We start from the raw sequence: 12,909 nt of genomic DNA on the forward strand, positions 1-12,909 counted from the left end.
ATTTTCAACCAGAATTCAATTATATAGCCAAGTAGTTAGCTTCTCAAAGTAAGAGGAGATTCCTTTTGTAATTAGATGTATCTGTGCAAAACAAATCTGAAATATCTTATTAGACAAAAATTCTATTGGTGTCTCTTCATATGAAGCTAAGAGGGAATCTCATGAAAGTAATTAGTGTGTGGGAGAGTTAATATAAAAATATAAGGGGAGATAATATACACTTTGTGGTTTCACACATAGATGGTTATTTTTTTTCATAAGAAATATTCTTCAAAATAAAAGGTAACACTGGAAACAACCCAGATGCCAAACTAGTGAATGATTAAACAGACAGTCATGTATCCATGCAATAGAAAACTTATCAGCAATAAAAAGGAAAAAAACACTGATACATGCCACAACATGGATGAACCTCAAAAACATTATGCTAAGTGAAAGAAGACAAACACAAAAGATCACTTACGATATGAATCTATTTATGTAAATATCCAGAAAAGGCAATCCCATAGAGACAAAAAGTAGATTAGTGGTTGCCAGGAGCTGGAAATGGGAAAGGAGATTAATTGTAAATGGGCATGAGGGGTATTTTGGGGGTGATTGAGGTGTTCTAAAATAGATTTTTGGTAATGGTTGTACGATTCTGTAAATTTACTAAAACTCATCGATGCATACAATTAAAATAGATGAATTTTATTATATGTAAATTATACTTCAATAAAGGTGTTAAAATATGGAGATGATAGATATAGATAGATTTAAAGAGGAAAAAATAAAAAGCAATTAGTGTTTTACCAGGAAGTGATCTGATTACTTAATTTATAGATATTAATAAGCATGTCAAATTTGTTTCTCCAAATTTTATGCCAATTAGCAGTAAATGTTGGTTCATTTTTCACTGATTCTTTACTGAAACATTTATTTTGAGAAATGAGAGGCAGCTGGGAAATAGGTATGAATTCCAGTTATGAGTTTTCCATCATTTAGCTTTAGCAACAAAATCTTTATAGAGATAAAGGAAACATAGTGAAAATTTTGAGCTGTAAGTTTATGAACCTTCTGATATTAATTTTGTTTCTTGCAGAAGAGGTACCCGTTCAAATTCCAATGATGAAGTCACCCCTGGACAAGATCCAATTGACTCCTGGGCAGGCATTGCCTCCTGGATTCCCTGGACCATTCATTTTTGCTGATAGTCTGTCCTCTGTGGAGACTCTGTTGACCAACATTCAGGTCAACAATATTTCTATAAACAAAATAAATGTAATACAAGACATTAGCACCTACATAAATTATTTCATATTTGAGAAATTAAAACAGATAAGATGAACTGCATGTCATTTGCTGTATTTTGACAGGGTCTACTGAAAGTGGCTTTGGATAATGCTCACATCCAAGAGAAGCAGACTCAACAAGAGAAAAAGGAACTGCGAATGGAGCTCTATAGAGAGAGAGAAATTAGAGAAAACCTTGAAAGACAACTCGCAGTTGAGCTTCAAAGCAGAAGTAAGTTTAACAAGTTCAATATAAGTGAATAAGGTAAGACTGTGTTGGAGATATTTTCAGTAGTAATAGAAATATTCTCAGGGATAGCCAGGAACTGCTGAAAACAAATGACAAGCTAAGAATCAAACACTGTGTGCAATCCACAAGGTAAGATGTTTACACTATTTCTCTTTGTAATTAAACATAATGAGCAAGATCTACACTTCATTTTTGGAAACATGAATATTCTTAGTTCTCTCAAAATTTCACAAAATACTCCTGGAGACATATATATATATACATAGATAGATAGATAGATAGATAGATAGATAGATAGATAGATAGATAGATTCAAACAATTCCTTATGTATTAAATGCTTACTCTTTTTCAAGAACAATATTAGATTCTGGTGTTAGAAGATAAAACTCAGTCCCTGTCCTTGAAAGATTTACATTTCAGAGGACTAGCACAACCAACCAGCTAATTATAAGACAAAGTGGAAAGAACAATGATGTACATCATATATGTTTATATAGAGAGGGGGGTAGTTAGCTCAGCCTGGTGGGGAATTGATGGTCAAAGAAGGTTTTCTGATGCTGACACTTGAACCTGAGTCTTGAAGAATCAGTAAGGCAAGAAAAGCATGAGAGTAAATGAGTGATCTGATCATTCTAGAACAATGAACATAGGCATGGAGGCAAGAAGCCTCAAACATGGTCAAATATATACAGTGTATTAATACCATGACTTTGAATTTTATGAAGTGAATGTTGGGGAATAATGCATAACAAAAGTAGAGGGTAAATTATAAAGGCCATTTTCTTTTTTTAACATCTTTATTGGAGAATAATTGCTTAACAATGGTGTTTAGTTTATGTTTATAACAAAGTGAATAAGCTATACATATGCATATATCCCCATATCTCCTCCCTCTTGCATCTTCCTCCCACCCTCCCTATCCCACCCCTCTAGGTGGTCACAAAACATCAAGCTGATTTCCTTGTGCTATGCAGCTGCTTCCCACTAGCTACCTATTTTACTTTTGGTAGTATATATGTCAGTGCCACTCTCTCACTTTGTCCCAGCTTACCCTTCCCCCTCTCCTCTACGTGTCCTCAAGTCCATTCTCTACGTCTGCATCTGTATTCCAGTCCTGCACCTAGGTTCTTCCGAACCTTTTTTTTTTTCAGACTCCATATATATGTGTTAGCATATGGTATTTGTTTTTCTCTTTCTGACTTACTTCACTCTGTATGACAGACTCTAGGTCCATCCGCCTCACTACAAATAACTCAATTTTGTTTCTTTTTATGGCAGAGTAATATTCCATTGTATATATATATGCCACATCTTCTTTATCCACTCATCTGTCAATGGACACTTAAGTTGCTTCCATGTCTTGGCTATTGTAAATAGAGCTGCAATGAACATAGTGGTACATGATTCTTTTTAAATTATGGTTTTCTCAGGGTATATGCCCAGGACTGGGATTGCTGGGTGGTATGGTAGTTCTATTTTTAGTATTTTAAGAAACTTCCATACTGTTCTCCATAGTGGCTGTATCAATTTACATTCCCACCAACAGTGCAAGAGGGTTCTCTTTTCTTCACACCCTCTCCAGAATTTATTTTTTGTAGATATTTTGATGATGGCCATTCTTATTGGTGTGAGGTGATACCTCATTGTAGTTTTGAGTTGCATTTCTCTAATGATTAGTGATGCTGAACATCCTTTCATGTGTTTGTTGGAAATCTGTATATCTTTGGAGAAATGTCTATTTAGGTCTTCTGCCCATTTTTGGATTGGGTTGTTTGTTTTTCTGATATTGAGCTGCATGAGCTGCTTGTAAATTTTGGAGATTAATCCTTTGTCAGTTGCATCTTTTTCAAAAATTTTCTCCATTCTGAGCATTGTCTTTTCATCTTGTTTATGGTTTCCTTTGCTGTGAAAAAGCTTGGAAGTTTTGTTAGGTCTCATTTGTTTATTTTTGTTTTTATTTCCGTTTCTCTAGGGGTTGGGTTAAAAAGGATCTTTCTGTGATTTATGTCATAGAGTGTTCTGCCTATGTTTTCCCCTAAGAGTTTTAGTGTCTGGCCTTACATTTAGGTCTTTAATCATTTTGAGTTTCCTTTTGTGTACGGTGTTAGGGAGTGTTCTAATTTCATTCTTTTACATGTAGCTGTCCAGTTTTCCCAGGACAACTTATTTAAGAGGCTCTCTTTTCTGCATTGTATATTCTGCCTCCTTTATCAAAAATAAGGTGACCATATGTGCGTGGATTTATGCCTGGGTTTTCTATCCCGTTCCATTTGTCTATATTTCTGTTTTTGAGCCAGTACCATGATGTCTTGATTACTGTAGCTTTGTAGTATAGTCTGAAGTCAAGGAGTCTGATTACTCAAGCGCCATTTTTTTTCTCAAGATTGCTTTTGCTATTCAGTGTCTCTTGTGTTTCCATACAAATTGTGAAATTTTTTGTTCTAGTTTCTTAAAAATGCCATTAGTAGCTTGACAGGGATTGCATTGAATCTGTAGATTGCTTTGCGTAGTAGAGTCATTTTCACAATGTTGATTCTTCCAATACAAGAAAATGGTATATCTCTCCATCAGTTTGTATCATCTTTAATTTCTTGCGTCAGTCTCTTATAGTTTTCTGCATACAGGTTTTTGTCTCCTTAGGTAGCTTTATTCCTAGTTATTTTATTCTTTTTGTTGCAGTATTAAATGAGAGTGTTTCCTTAATTTCTCTTTCAGATTTTTCATTATTAGTGTATGGGAATGCAAGAGATATATGTGCATTAATTTTGTATCCTGCTACTTTACTAAATTCACTGATTACCTCTAGTAGATTTCAGGTAGCGTCGTTAGGATTCTTTATGTATAATATATCATCTGCAAACAGTGACAGTTTTACTTATTTTCCAATTTGGATTCCTTTTATCTCTGTTTCTTCTATGATTGCTGTAGCTAAAACTTCAAAAAGTATGTTGAATAACAGTGGTGAGAGTGGGCAACCTTTTCTTGTTCCTGATCTTAGTGGGAATGGTTTCAGTTTTTCACCATTTAGAACGATGTTGGCTGTGGATTTGTCAACTATGGCCTTTATTATGTTGAGGTAAATTCCCTCCATGTCTACTTTCTGGAGGGTTTTTATAATAAAAGGGTGTTAAATTTTGTTGAAAGCTTTTTCTGCATGTATTGAGATGATCATGTGGCTTTTATCCTTCAATTTGTTACTGTGGTATATCACATTGATTAATGTGCGTATATTGATGAATCCTTGCATTCCTGGGATAAAACCCCCTTGATCATGGTGTATGATCCTTTTAATGTGCTGTTGGATTTTATTTGCTAGTATTTTGTTGAGGATTTTTGCATCTATATTCATCAGTGATATTGGCCTGTAGTTTTCTTTCTTTACGACATCTTTGTTTGGTTTTGGTATCAGGGTGATGGTGGCCTCATAGAATGAGTTTGGGAGTTTTCTTCCCTCTGATATTTTTGGAAGAGTTTGAGAAGGATAGGTATTAGCTCTTCTCTAAATGTTTGATAGAATTCGCCTGTGAAGCCATCTGGTCCTGGGCTTTTGTTTGTTGGAAGATTTTTAGCACAGTCTCAATTTCAGTGCTTGTGATTAGTCTGTTTATATTTTCAATTTCTTCCATGTTCAGTCTCAGAAGGTTGTGCTTTTGTGAGAATGTGTCCACTTCTTCCAGGTTGTCCATTTTATTGGCATATAGTTGCTTATAGTAATCACTCATGATCCTTTGTATTTCTGCAATGTCAGTTTTTACTTCTCCTTTCCCATTTCTAATTCTATTGATTTGAGTCTTCTCCCTTTTTTTCCTGATGAGTCTGGCTAATGGTTTATCAATAGTTTTAGTCTTCTCAAAGAACCAGCTTTTAGTTTTATTGATCTTTGCTATTGTTTCCTTCATTTCTTTTTCATTTATTTCTGATCTGATCTTTATGATTTCTTTCCTTCTTCTAACTTTGCTTTTTTTTTGTTTTGTTTTGTTCATTCTCTAATTGCTTTAGGTGTAAGGTTAGCTTTTGCTTGTCTATAAATGTTTTAATTTCTCCATCAAATCTGAATATGATACTTGCTGGGTAGAGTAATCTTGGTTGTAGGTTTTTCCCATTCATCACTTTAAATATGTCCTTCCACTCCCTTTTGGCTTGCAGACTTTCTGATGAAAGATCAGCTCTTAACCTTATTGGGATTCCCTTGTATGTTATTTGTTGTTTTTCCCTTGCTGCTTTTAATCTTTTTTCCTTGTATTTAATTTTTGATAGGTTGATTAATATGCTTCTTGGCATGTTTCTCCTAGGATTTATGCTGTATGAGACTCTCTGTGCTTCCTGGACTTTATTGACTATTTCCTTCCCATATTAGGGAAGTTTTCATCTTTAATCTCTTCAAATATTTTCTCAGCCATTTCTTTTTCTCTTCTTCTTCTGGAACCCATGTAATTCAAATGTTGGTGCATGTAACATTGTCCTAGATGTCTTTGAGACTGTCTTCAATTCTTTCCATTCTTTTTTTTTATTCTGCTCTGCAGTAGTTATTTCCAATAGTTTATCTTACAGGTCACTTATCTGTTCTTCTGCCTCAAATCTTCTGCTATTGATTTCTTCTAGAGAATTTTTAATTTCATTTATTCTGTTGTTCATCATTGTTTGCTCTTTAGTTCTTCTAGGTCCTTGTTAAACATTTCTTTTATTTTCTCCATTCTATTTCCAAGACTTTTGATCATCTTTACTATCATTACCCTGAATTCTTTTCCAAGTAGACTGCCTATTTCCTCTTCATTTGTTTGGTCTGGTGGGTTTTTACTTTACCCCTTCATCAGCTGTGTGTTTCTGTCTTCTCATTTTGCTTAACTTACTGTGTTTGGGGTCTCCTTTTCACTGACTGCAGGTTTGTAGTTCCCATTGTTTTTGGTGTCTGCCCCAGTGGCTAAGGTTGGTTCAGTGGGTTGTGCAGGCTTCCTGGTGGAGGGACCTAGTGCCTGTTTTCTGGTGGATGAGCCTGGATCTTGTCTTTCTGGTGGGCAGGACTGTGTCCGGTGGTGTGTTTTGGGGTGTCTCTGTCCTTATTATGATTTTAGGCAGCCTCTCTGCTAATAGGTGGGGCTGTGTTCCTGTCTTGCTAGTTGTTTGGCATAGGGTGTCCAGCACTGTAGCTTGCTGGTCATTGAGTGGATCTGGGTCTTAGCATTGAGATGTAGATCTCTGGGAGCGCTTTTGCCGTTTGATATTATGTGGAGGTAGGAGGTCTCTGGTGGACCAATGTCCTGATCTTGGCTGTCCCTTTGTGCCCAGTGCACCAAGACCCTGTCAGCCACATGGCTCAGAAGAAAAGTTAAGAAAAAAGAAAGAAAGAAAAAAGTAACATAAAAAAATTAAAAAAATAAAAAGTAAAAAAAAGAGAAAAAAATAAGAAAGAAAGTAGCAGCCAAACCAAAAAGCAAATCCACCAATGATAAAAAGCACTAAAAACTATACTATAAACAAAAGAAAAACAAAAAAAGGGACATACAGATCTCTAGGATAAATGGTAAAAGCAAAGTTATACAGACAAAATCACACAAAGAAGCATGCACATACACACTCACAAAAAGTGAAAAAGGAAAACAATATATATATCATTGCTCCCAAAGTCCACTGCATAAATTTTGGGCTGATTTATTCTCTATTCAGGTATTCCACTGATGCAGGGTACATCAAGTTGATTGTGGAGATTTAATCCGGTTCTCCTGAGGCTGCTGGGAGAGATTTCCCTTTTCTTCTTTGTTCACACATCTCCTGGGGTTCAGGTTTGGATTTGGCCCCGCCTCTGTGTGTCAGTCACTTGAGGGCATCTGTTTTTTGCTCCATAAGGATGATTTTAAAGGAGCAGCTGATTAGGGAGCTCTGGTTCACTCAGGCCAGGGCGAGGGAGGGGTACAGAATGTGGGGCGAGCCTACAGTGGCAGAGACCAGTGTGATATTGCAACAGCCTGAGGCACACCGTGTGTTCTCCTGGGGAAGTTGTCCCTGGATCACAGGACCCTGGCAGTGGCAGGATGCACAGGCTCCCGGGAGGTGTGGTATGGAGGGTGACCTGTGCTTGCACACAGGTTTCTTGGTGGCTGCAGCAGCAGCCTTAGTGTTTCATGCCCATCTCTGTTGTCCATGCTGATAGCTGCGACTCGGGCCCATCTCTGGAGCTTGTTTAGGCAGTGCTCTGAATCCCCTCTCCTCACCCACCCGGAAACAAAGGTCTCTTCCCTCTTAGGCAGTTCCAGACTTTTCCCTAGACTCCCTCCCGGCTAGCTGTGGTGCACTAAACCCCTCCAGGCTGTGTTCACGCCACCAACCCCAGTCATCTCCCTGTGCTCCGACAGAAGCCCGAGCCTCAGCTCCCAGCCCCCGCCCGCCCTGGCATGTAAGCAGACAAACCTCTCAGGCTGGTGAGTGCCAGTCAGCACCGATCCTCTGTGCAGGAATCTCTCTGCTTTGCCCCCCACACCCCTGTTGCTGCGCTCTCCTCTGTGGCTCCGAAGCTTCCCCCTCGCCACCCTTATTCTCCGCCAGTGAAGGGGCTTCCTAGTGTGTGGAACCTTTTCCTCCTTCACAGGTCCCTCCCAGTGGTGCAGGTCCCATCTTTATTCTTTTGTCTCTGTTTTTTCTTTTTTCTTTTGCCCTACCCAGGTACGTGGGGTGTTTCTTGCCTTTTGGGAAGTCTGAGGTCTTCTGCTAGCATTCAGTAGGTGTTCTGTAGGAGTTGTTCCACATGTACATGTATTTCTTATGTATTTTTTGGGAGAAAGGTGATCTCCACATCTTACTCTTCCGCCATCTTGAAGGCCCACCCATAAAGGCCATTTTTAATCATGTAAAAGATTAGCTTAGACTTTGTCCTGTAGGTTATGGGAATTATTAAAAGATAAGCAGTGGAGTGATCTGGTCTGCTTTCAATCAGATAGACCACTCCGGTGTTGGGAATAGATTAGATGGGACTTGGAGTAAGACTACAAACAAGGAAACTATGTAAAAGTGGATTGCCCTCATCTAGGCTGTGGTGATGAGGGCTGAATAGGGTAGCATAAGTATGGATGGAGACAAAAGTGAGAGAATGAAAAATATTGTTCAGAAATAGAAATAACTTTCTAACAATGGGTAGGCATTTGATAATCTATAGATGTGGATAATGAGACTAGTTTGTATCAAAACCAGAGAAAATTCAAAACTTTAACCAATAATTTTCACCTCTTCCTTATACTTACCATAAAATACAAAACAGCAGCAAAAGTGACTATTGTGCTTTTCAGCTTCTTTCTCTTCTTCGCTTATTCTTCTGTAGAATAGTCACAAAGCAAAAGTCATTAAAAGAGTTAAAGAGTGGAAATGAGAGGCAAAAAGGGAGAGAAAATTCACAACCCAGATAATGCCTCCCTAAACTAGGAAGAATTACTCTAGTCGAGTGAAATCCACTAACTATATACTATTCTAATATAACATATTATATTCTGAAATTTGCATCAAGAAATTGAAATTTTACTGTATATTTTCCTTAAGACCTAAGAATTACTAGTTCAGTTCAAAATGGAAATTCAGTCATTACATTTAAAAAGAATTAAACCTCTTCTTATCTTGCCAAAGTCATTAAATACTACTAAACAGAAGCTAAATTGTCTTTTTAAAGTTTTGAGAAATTAGTTTATTTCTGATATTTGGGATGCAATATATATTATTATGATTAGGAATCATAAAAGCACATTTCTTTAGTAGGGAAATTATTTATACGAAAGTACCAAATATGTTAAATATAATAACATTCACAAATTGACTTAGGAAAATCTACTACATATAGTAAAATTGGCTTCTAACTTTTAGGGATCTACTCATACCGATTTCTATTTACTAACTTCTTATAGAGTCTTCAGGTCTGTATTTATAATTGATATCATAACTATTGTCTTTTAAAAAGTCTTAGACATTGTAGATGTAATACTGTATCTATTATCAGATTTACTATGAAGCATTTATATTTAATAAATTTAGCAATTATTATGATATAATAATAATACCACTAGTAATATTCTATCATCATTACTACTACTGTCATTACTGTCACTACTACTACTACCATCACTACTACTACTACTACTACTACTACTATTACCATCACTAGCTAATGCTTATCAATTGTCTGCCGTGTGCTAAGAACTGTTTTTGACATTTTACATCTTATGACTAGCATAATGAAAAGAAACTACTCTGTTATCCTCATTGATTTAGAGAAACTATCTGCTTCATCTCTATGAATCTCAGCATCATCATCTATTACAATAGTTGACTGCATGATCACTTAAATTCCTTTCTAGTTGCCTAAATATCTCATACCCAGTAAACCTACTTTTTAGGACAAAGGGTGAACTCTTTATCTAAAGTCATATGATTGAAAAGAAAAATGGAGAAAATTGATATTGTAGTTGAAAAGTAATGTTTCCCCAGGTTTATAGAAAAAAATAGTAGCAACATATATACATATATAAAGAACATATGTAAAACTATATATATGTATATAGTAAACTCTCTCTCTCTCTCTCTCTCTCTCTATATATATATATATATATATATATATATATATAAAACTATGTATATAGTAAGAATCCCTATGAGTATCTTTTTTTAATGAAAACATTGTTTCACACTTATATATTCCTTCTAACTACCTTTTTGTTCCTAGCCAGAATGTGTTACTTGAATTAAACATATGTTATAATATTCTTTGCAGTTTAAACACTTAGAAACAAAGAATGATAGAGCTACAGGAGAGCTTGGAGCTCATCTGTCTTGGTTCTTGACCAACTATATGGTCCCCAGGCTTTGAAACAACTACCTATAAAATCTTTGGCCCTCAATCTATGAGAACTACTAGTTCTGGGATCTTGAAAAAATTTCTTGACCTCTCAAGGACTCAATTCCTTCATCTATAAATTGGAGATAACAATATCTTCCTTGCTGAGTTGTTGTAAGTTTTAAATGAGATATAGTCCTAGAAAAAATGTTCAGTACATGGTACGTCCTAAATAAATTATAGTTTATTTTTATATAATTTTAATGTAATATTCTGTGGCATTGTTTATAATATATGGAATCATAAATTTCAAGGGAATCAACATATGTAATGTTTTTGAATAAATAATTTTACTAGAAGCAAAATTTTGTCTTATCAAGGACATTGCTATACATTAATTTGAATAAATCTATGTTTTTGATTTAAATAATTTACTAAATGCTTTATTTGAATGATGATAATTAAGTATAATTATTATAGTAAAAGTTTTTTATGCTTAACCTTATTTAATAGTCTTTTATCAAAAATAATAGAAACCATATATTCTCGGTGTCTTTATTCCAAGATTTCCATCTTGTGATTACCTTAGTCCTCTGAATTTTTGTCGTAAATGAACATAAATTTAGATGAGTAAATAACTCTCTTCAAGTTGCTGAAGGTCATTTATATGAAAAGACATTGAACTGTGAGATAAATACAACTGAAACTCAAATTAGCATCATATTCACTTTAGTGCAATCAAAATATTTTAATTGTATTTGAATAATTTTAAGATTTTTTAAATGTCATATAATTTATAATTTTGTTTAATGTTCCTTGAATATTTTTCTATTGTCCTAATATCAATATCTTAAATTTTTACAACTAATTTAGGAAGAATGTGAAGGTCGGTCTGCTTAGAACCCTGCAATGAACCACTATATTGCTGGAGCCCAGCAATTCTGTTTGAGAAATTATCACAGATTTCAAGGTTTCAGAGAATAGTAACAATCATACATTAGGGCAGTTAAAGTTTCTAGTTAAGACATAAGGCCTTGAGAGTTGAGTTATAATTGTTTTTACCTCTTCATTACCTTTTCTATTTATGAAAGAAATGTTGTTGTGCCTTTACAGATTGCTTAACATAATCATTGCTGAAAGTTATTCTCTTTAAAATGTAGAGATAGATTCAAATATAAATATATGGAGAGAGACAGAGTTTGATGATATGTGCATATATTTAAAGAGATAGATATTTGCCCTAAAAACTGGTAACATCTCAAATAAAGAGACCCTTGACACTGTAAGTTTTAAAAGACATACCATGTTTTTTCTTTTTCTTCCATACATCTTTTTTATTTTCATCTTTATTGGTGGATAAATGCTTTACAATGTTGTGTTAGTTTCTGCTGTACAACAAAGTGAATCAGCTATATGTATACATATATCCCCATATCCCCTATCTCTTGAGACTCCCTCCCACCCTCCCTACCCCACCCCTATAAGTCATCACAAACCAGTGAGCTGATCTCCTTGTTCTATGTAGCAGCTTCCCACTACCCATCCATTTTACATTTGGTAGTGTATATATGTCAGTGCTACTCTCTTACTTCATCTCAGCTTCCACTTCTCCCCCTGTGTCCTCAAGTATGTTGCCTACATCTGTGGCTTATTCCTGCCCTGCCACTAGGTTCATCAGTACTGTTTTTTTAGATTCCATATATATGTGTTAGCATACTGTATTTGTTTTTCTCTTTCTGACTTACCTCACTCTGTATGACAGACTCTACATCAATCCACCTCATTACAAATAACTCAATTTCGTTCCTTTTTATGGCAGAGTAATATTCCACTGTATACATGTGTCACATTTTCTTTATCCATTCATCTGTCGGACATTTAGGTTGCTGCCATTTCCTGGCTATTGTAAATAGTGCTGCGATGAACATTGTAGTACATGTGTCCTTTTGAATTATGGTTTTCTCAGGGTATATGCCCAGGAGTGGGATTGCTGGGTCACATGGTAGTTCTATTTTTAGTTTTTTAAGAAGCCTCCATACTGTTCTCCATAGTGACTGTATCAATTTACATTCCCACCAACATTGCAGAAGTGCTCCCTTTTCTCCACACCCTCTCCAGCATTTATTGTTTGTAGATTTTTTGATCATGGCCATTCTGACTCATGTGAGAGGATAACTCATTGTGGTTTTGATTTGTATTTCTCTAATGATTAGTGATGTTGAGCATCTTGTCATGTGTTTGTTGGCAATCTATATGTCGTCTTTGGAGAAATGTCTGTTTAGGTCTTCCACCCATTTTTGATTGGGTTGTTTGTTTTCTCAATATTGAGCTGTATGAGCTGCTTGTTTATTTTGGAGATTAATCCATTGTCAGTTGCTTCATTTGCAAATATTTTCTCCCATTCTGAGTTGTCTTTTCATCTTATTTATGTTTTCCTTTGCTGTGCAAAAGCTTTTAAGTTTCATGAGGTCTCATTTGTTTATTTTTGTCTCTTACTCTAGGAGGTGGGTCAGAAAGGATCTTGCTGTGATTTATGTCATAGAGTGTTCTGCCTGCGTTTTCCTCAAAGAGTTTGATA

The 12,909-nt window shown here is 35.5% G+C and overlaps 1 protein-coding gene across 1 annotated transcript in view; it reads left to right on the forward strand.

The window, feature by feature from the left end:
* Positions 1-12,909, forward strand: part of DACH2 (dachshund family transcription factor 2) — a gene marked incomplete at both ends in the record, with an annotated part of 629,522 nt that overhangs the window by 596,704 nt on the left and 19,909 nt on the right. Inside the window, 2 exons of the mRNA XM_082864247.1 lie at positions 1,082-1,230; positions 1,356-1,503. Coding sequence (XP_082720373.1) covers positions 1,082-1,230; positions 1,356-1,503 — 297 coding nt within the window. The remainder of the gene's footprint in view (positions 1-1,081; positions 1,231-1,355; positions 1,504-12,909) is intronic.

This window comes from Leucopleurus acutus, assembly GCF_964270905.1.
Source record: "Leucopleurus acutus genome assembly, chromosome: X".
Lineage (NCBI taxonomy): Eukaryota > Metazoa > Chordata > Mammalia > Artiodactyla > Delphinidae > Leucopleurus > Leucopleurus acutus.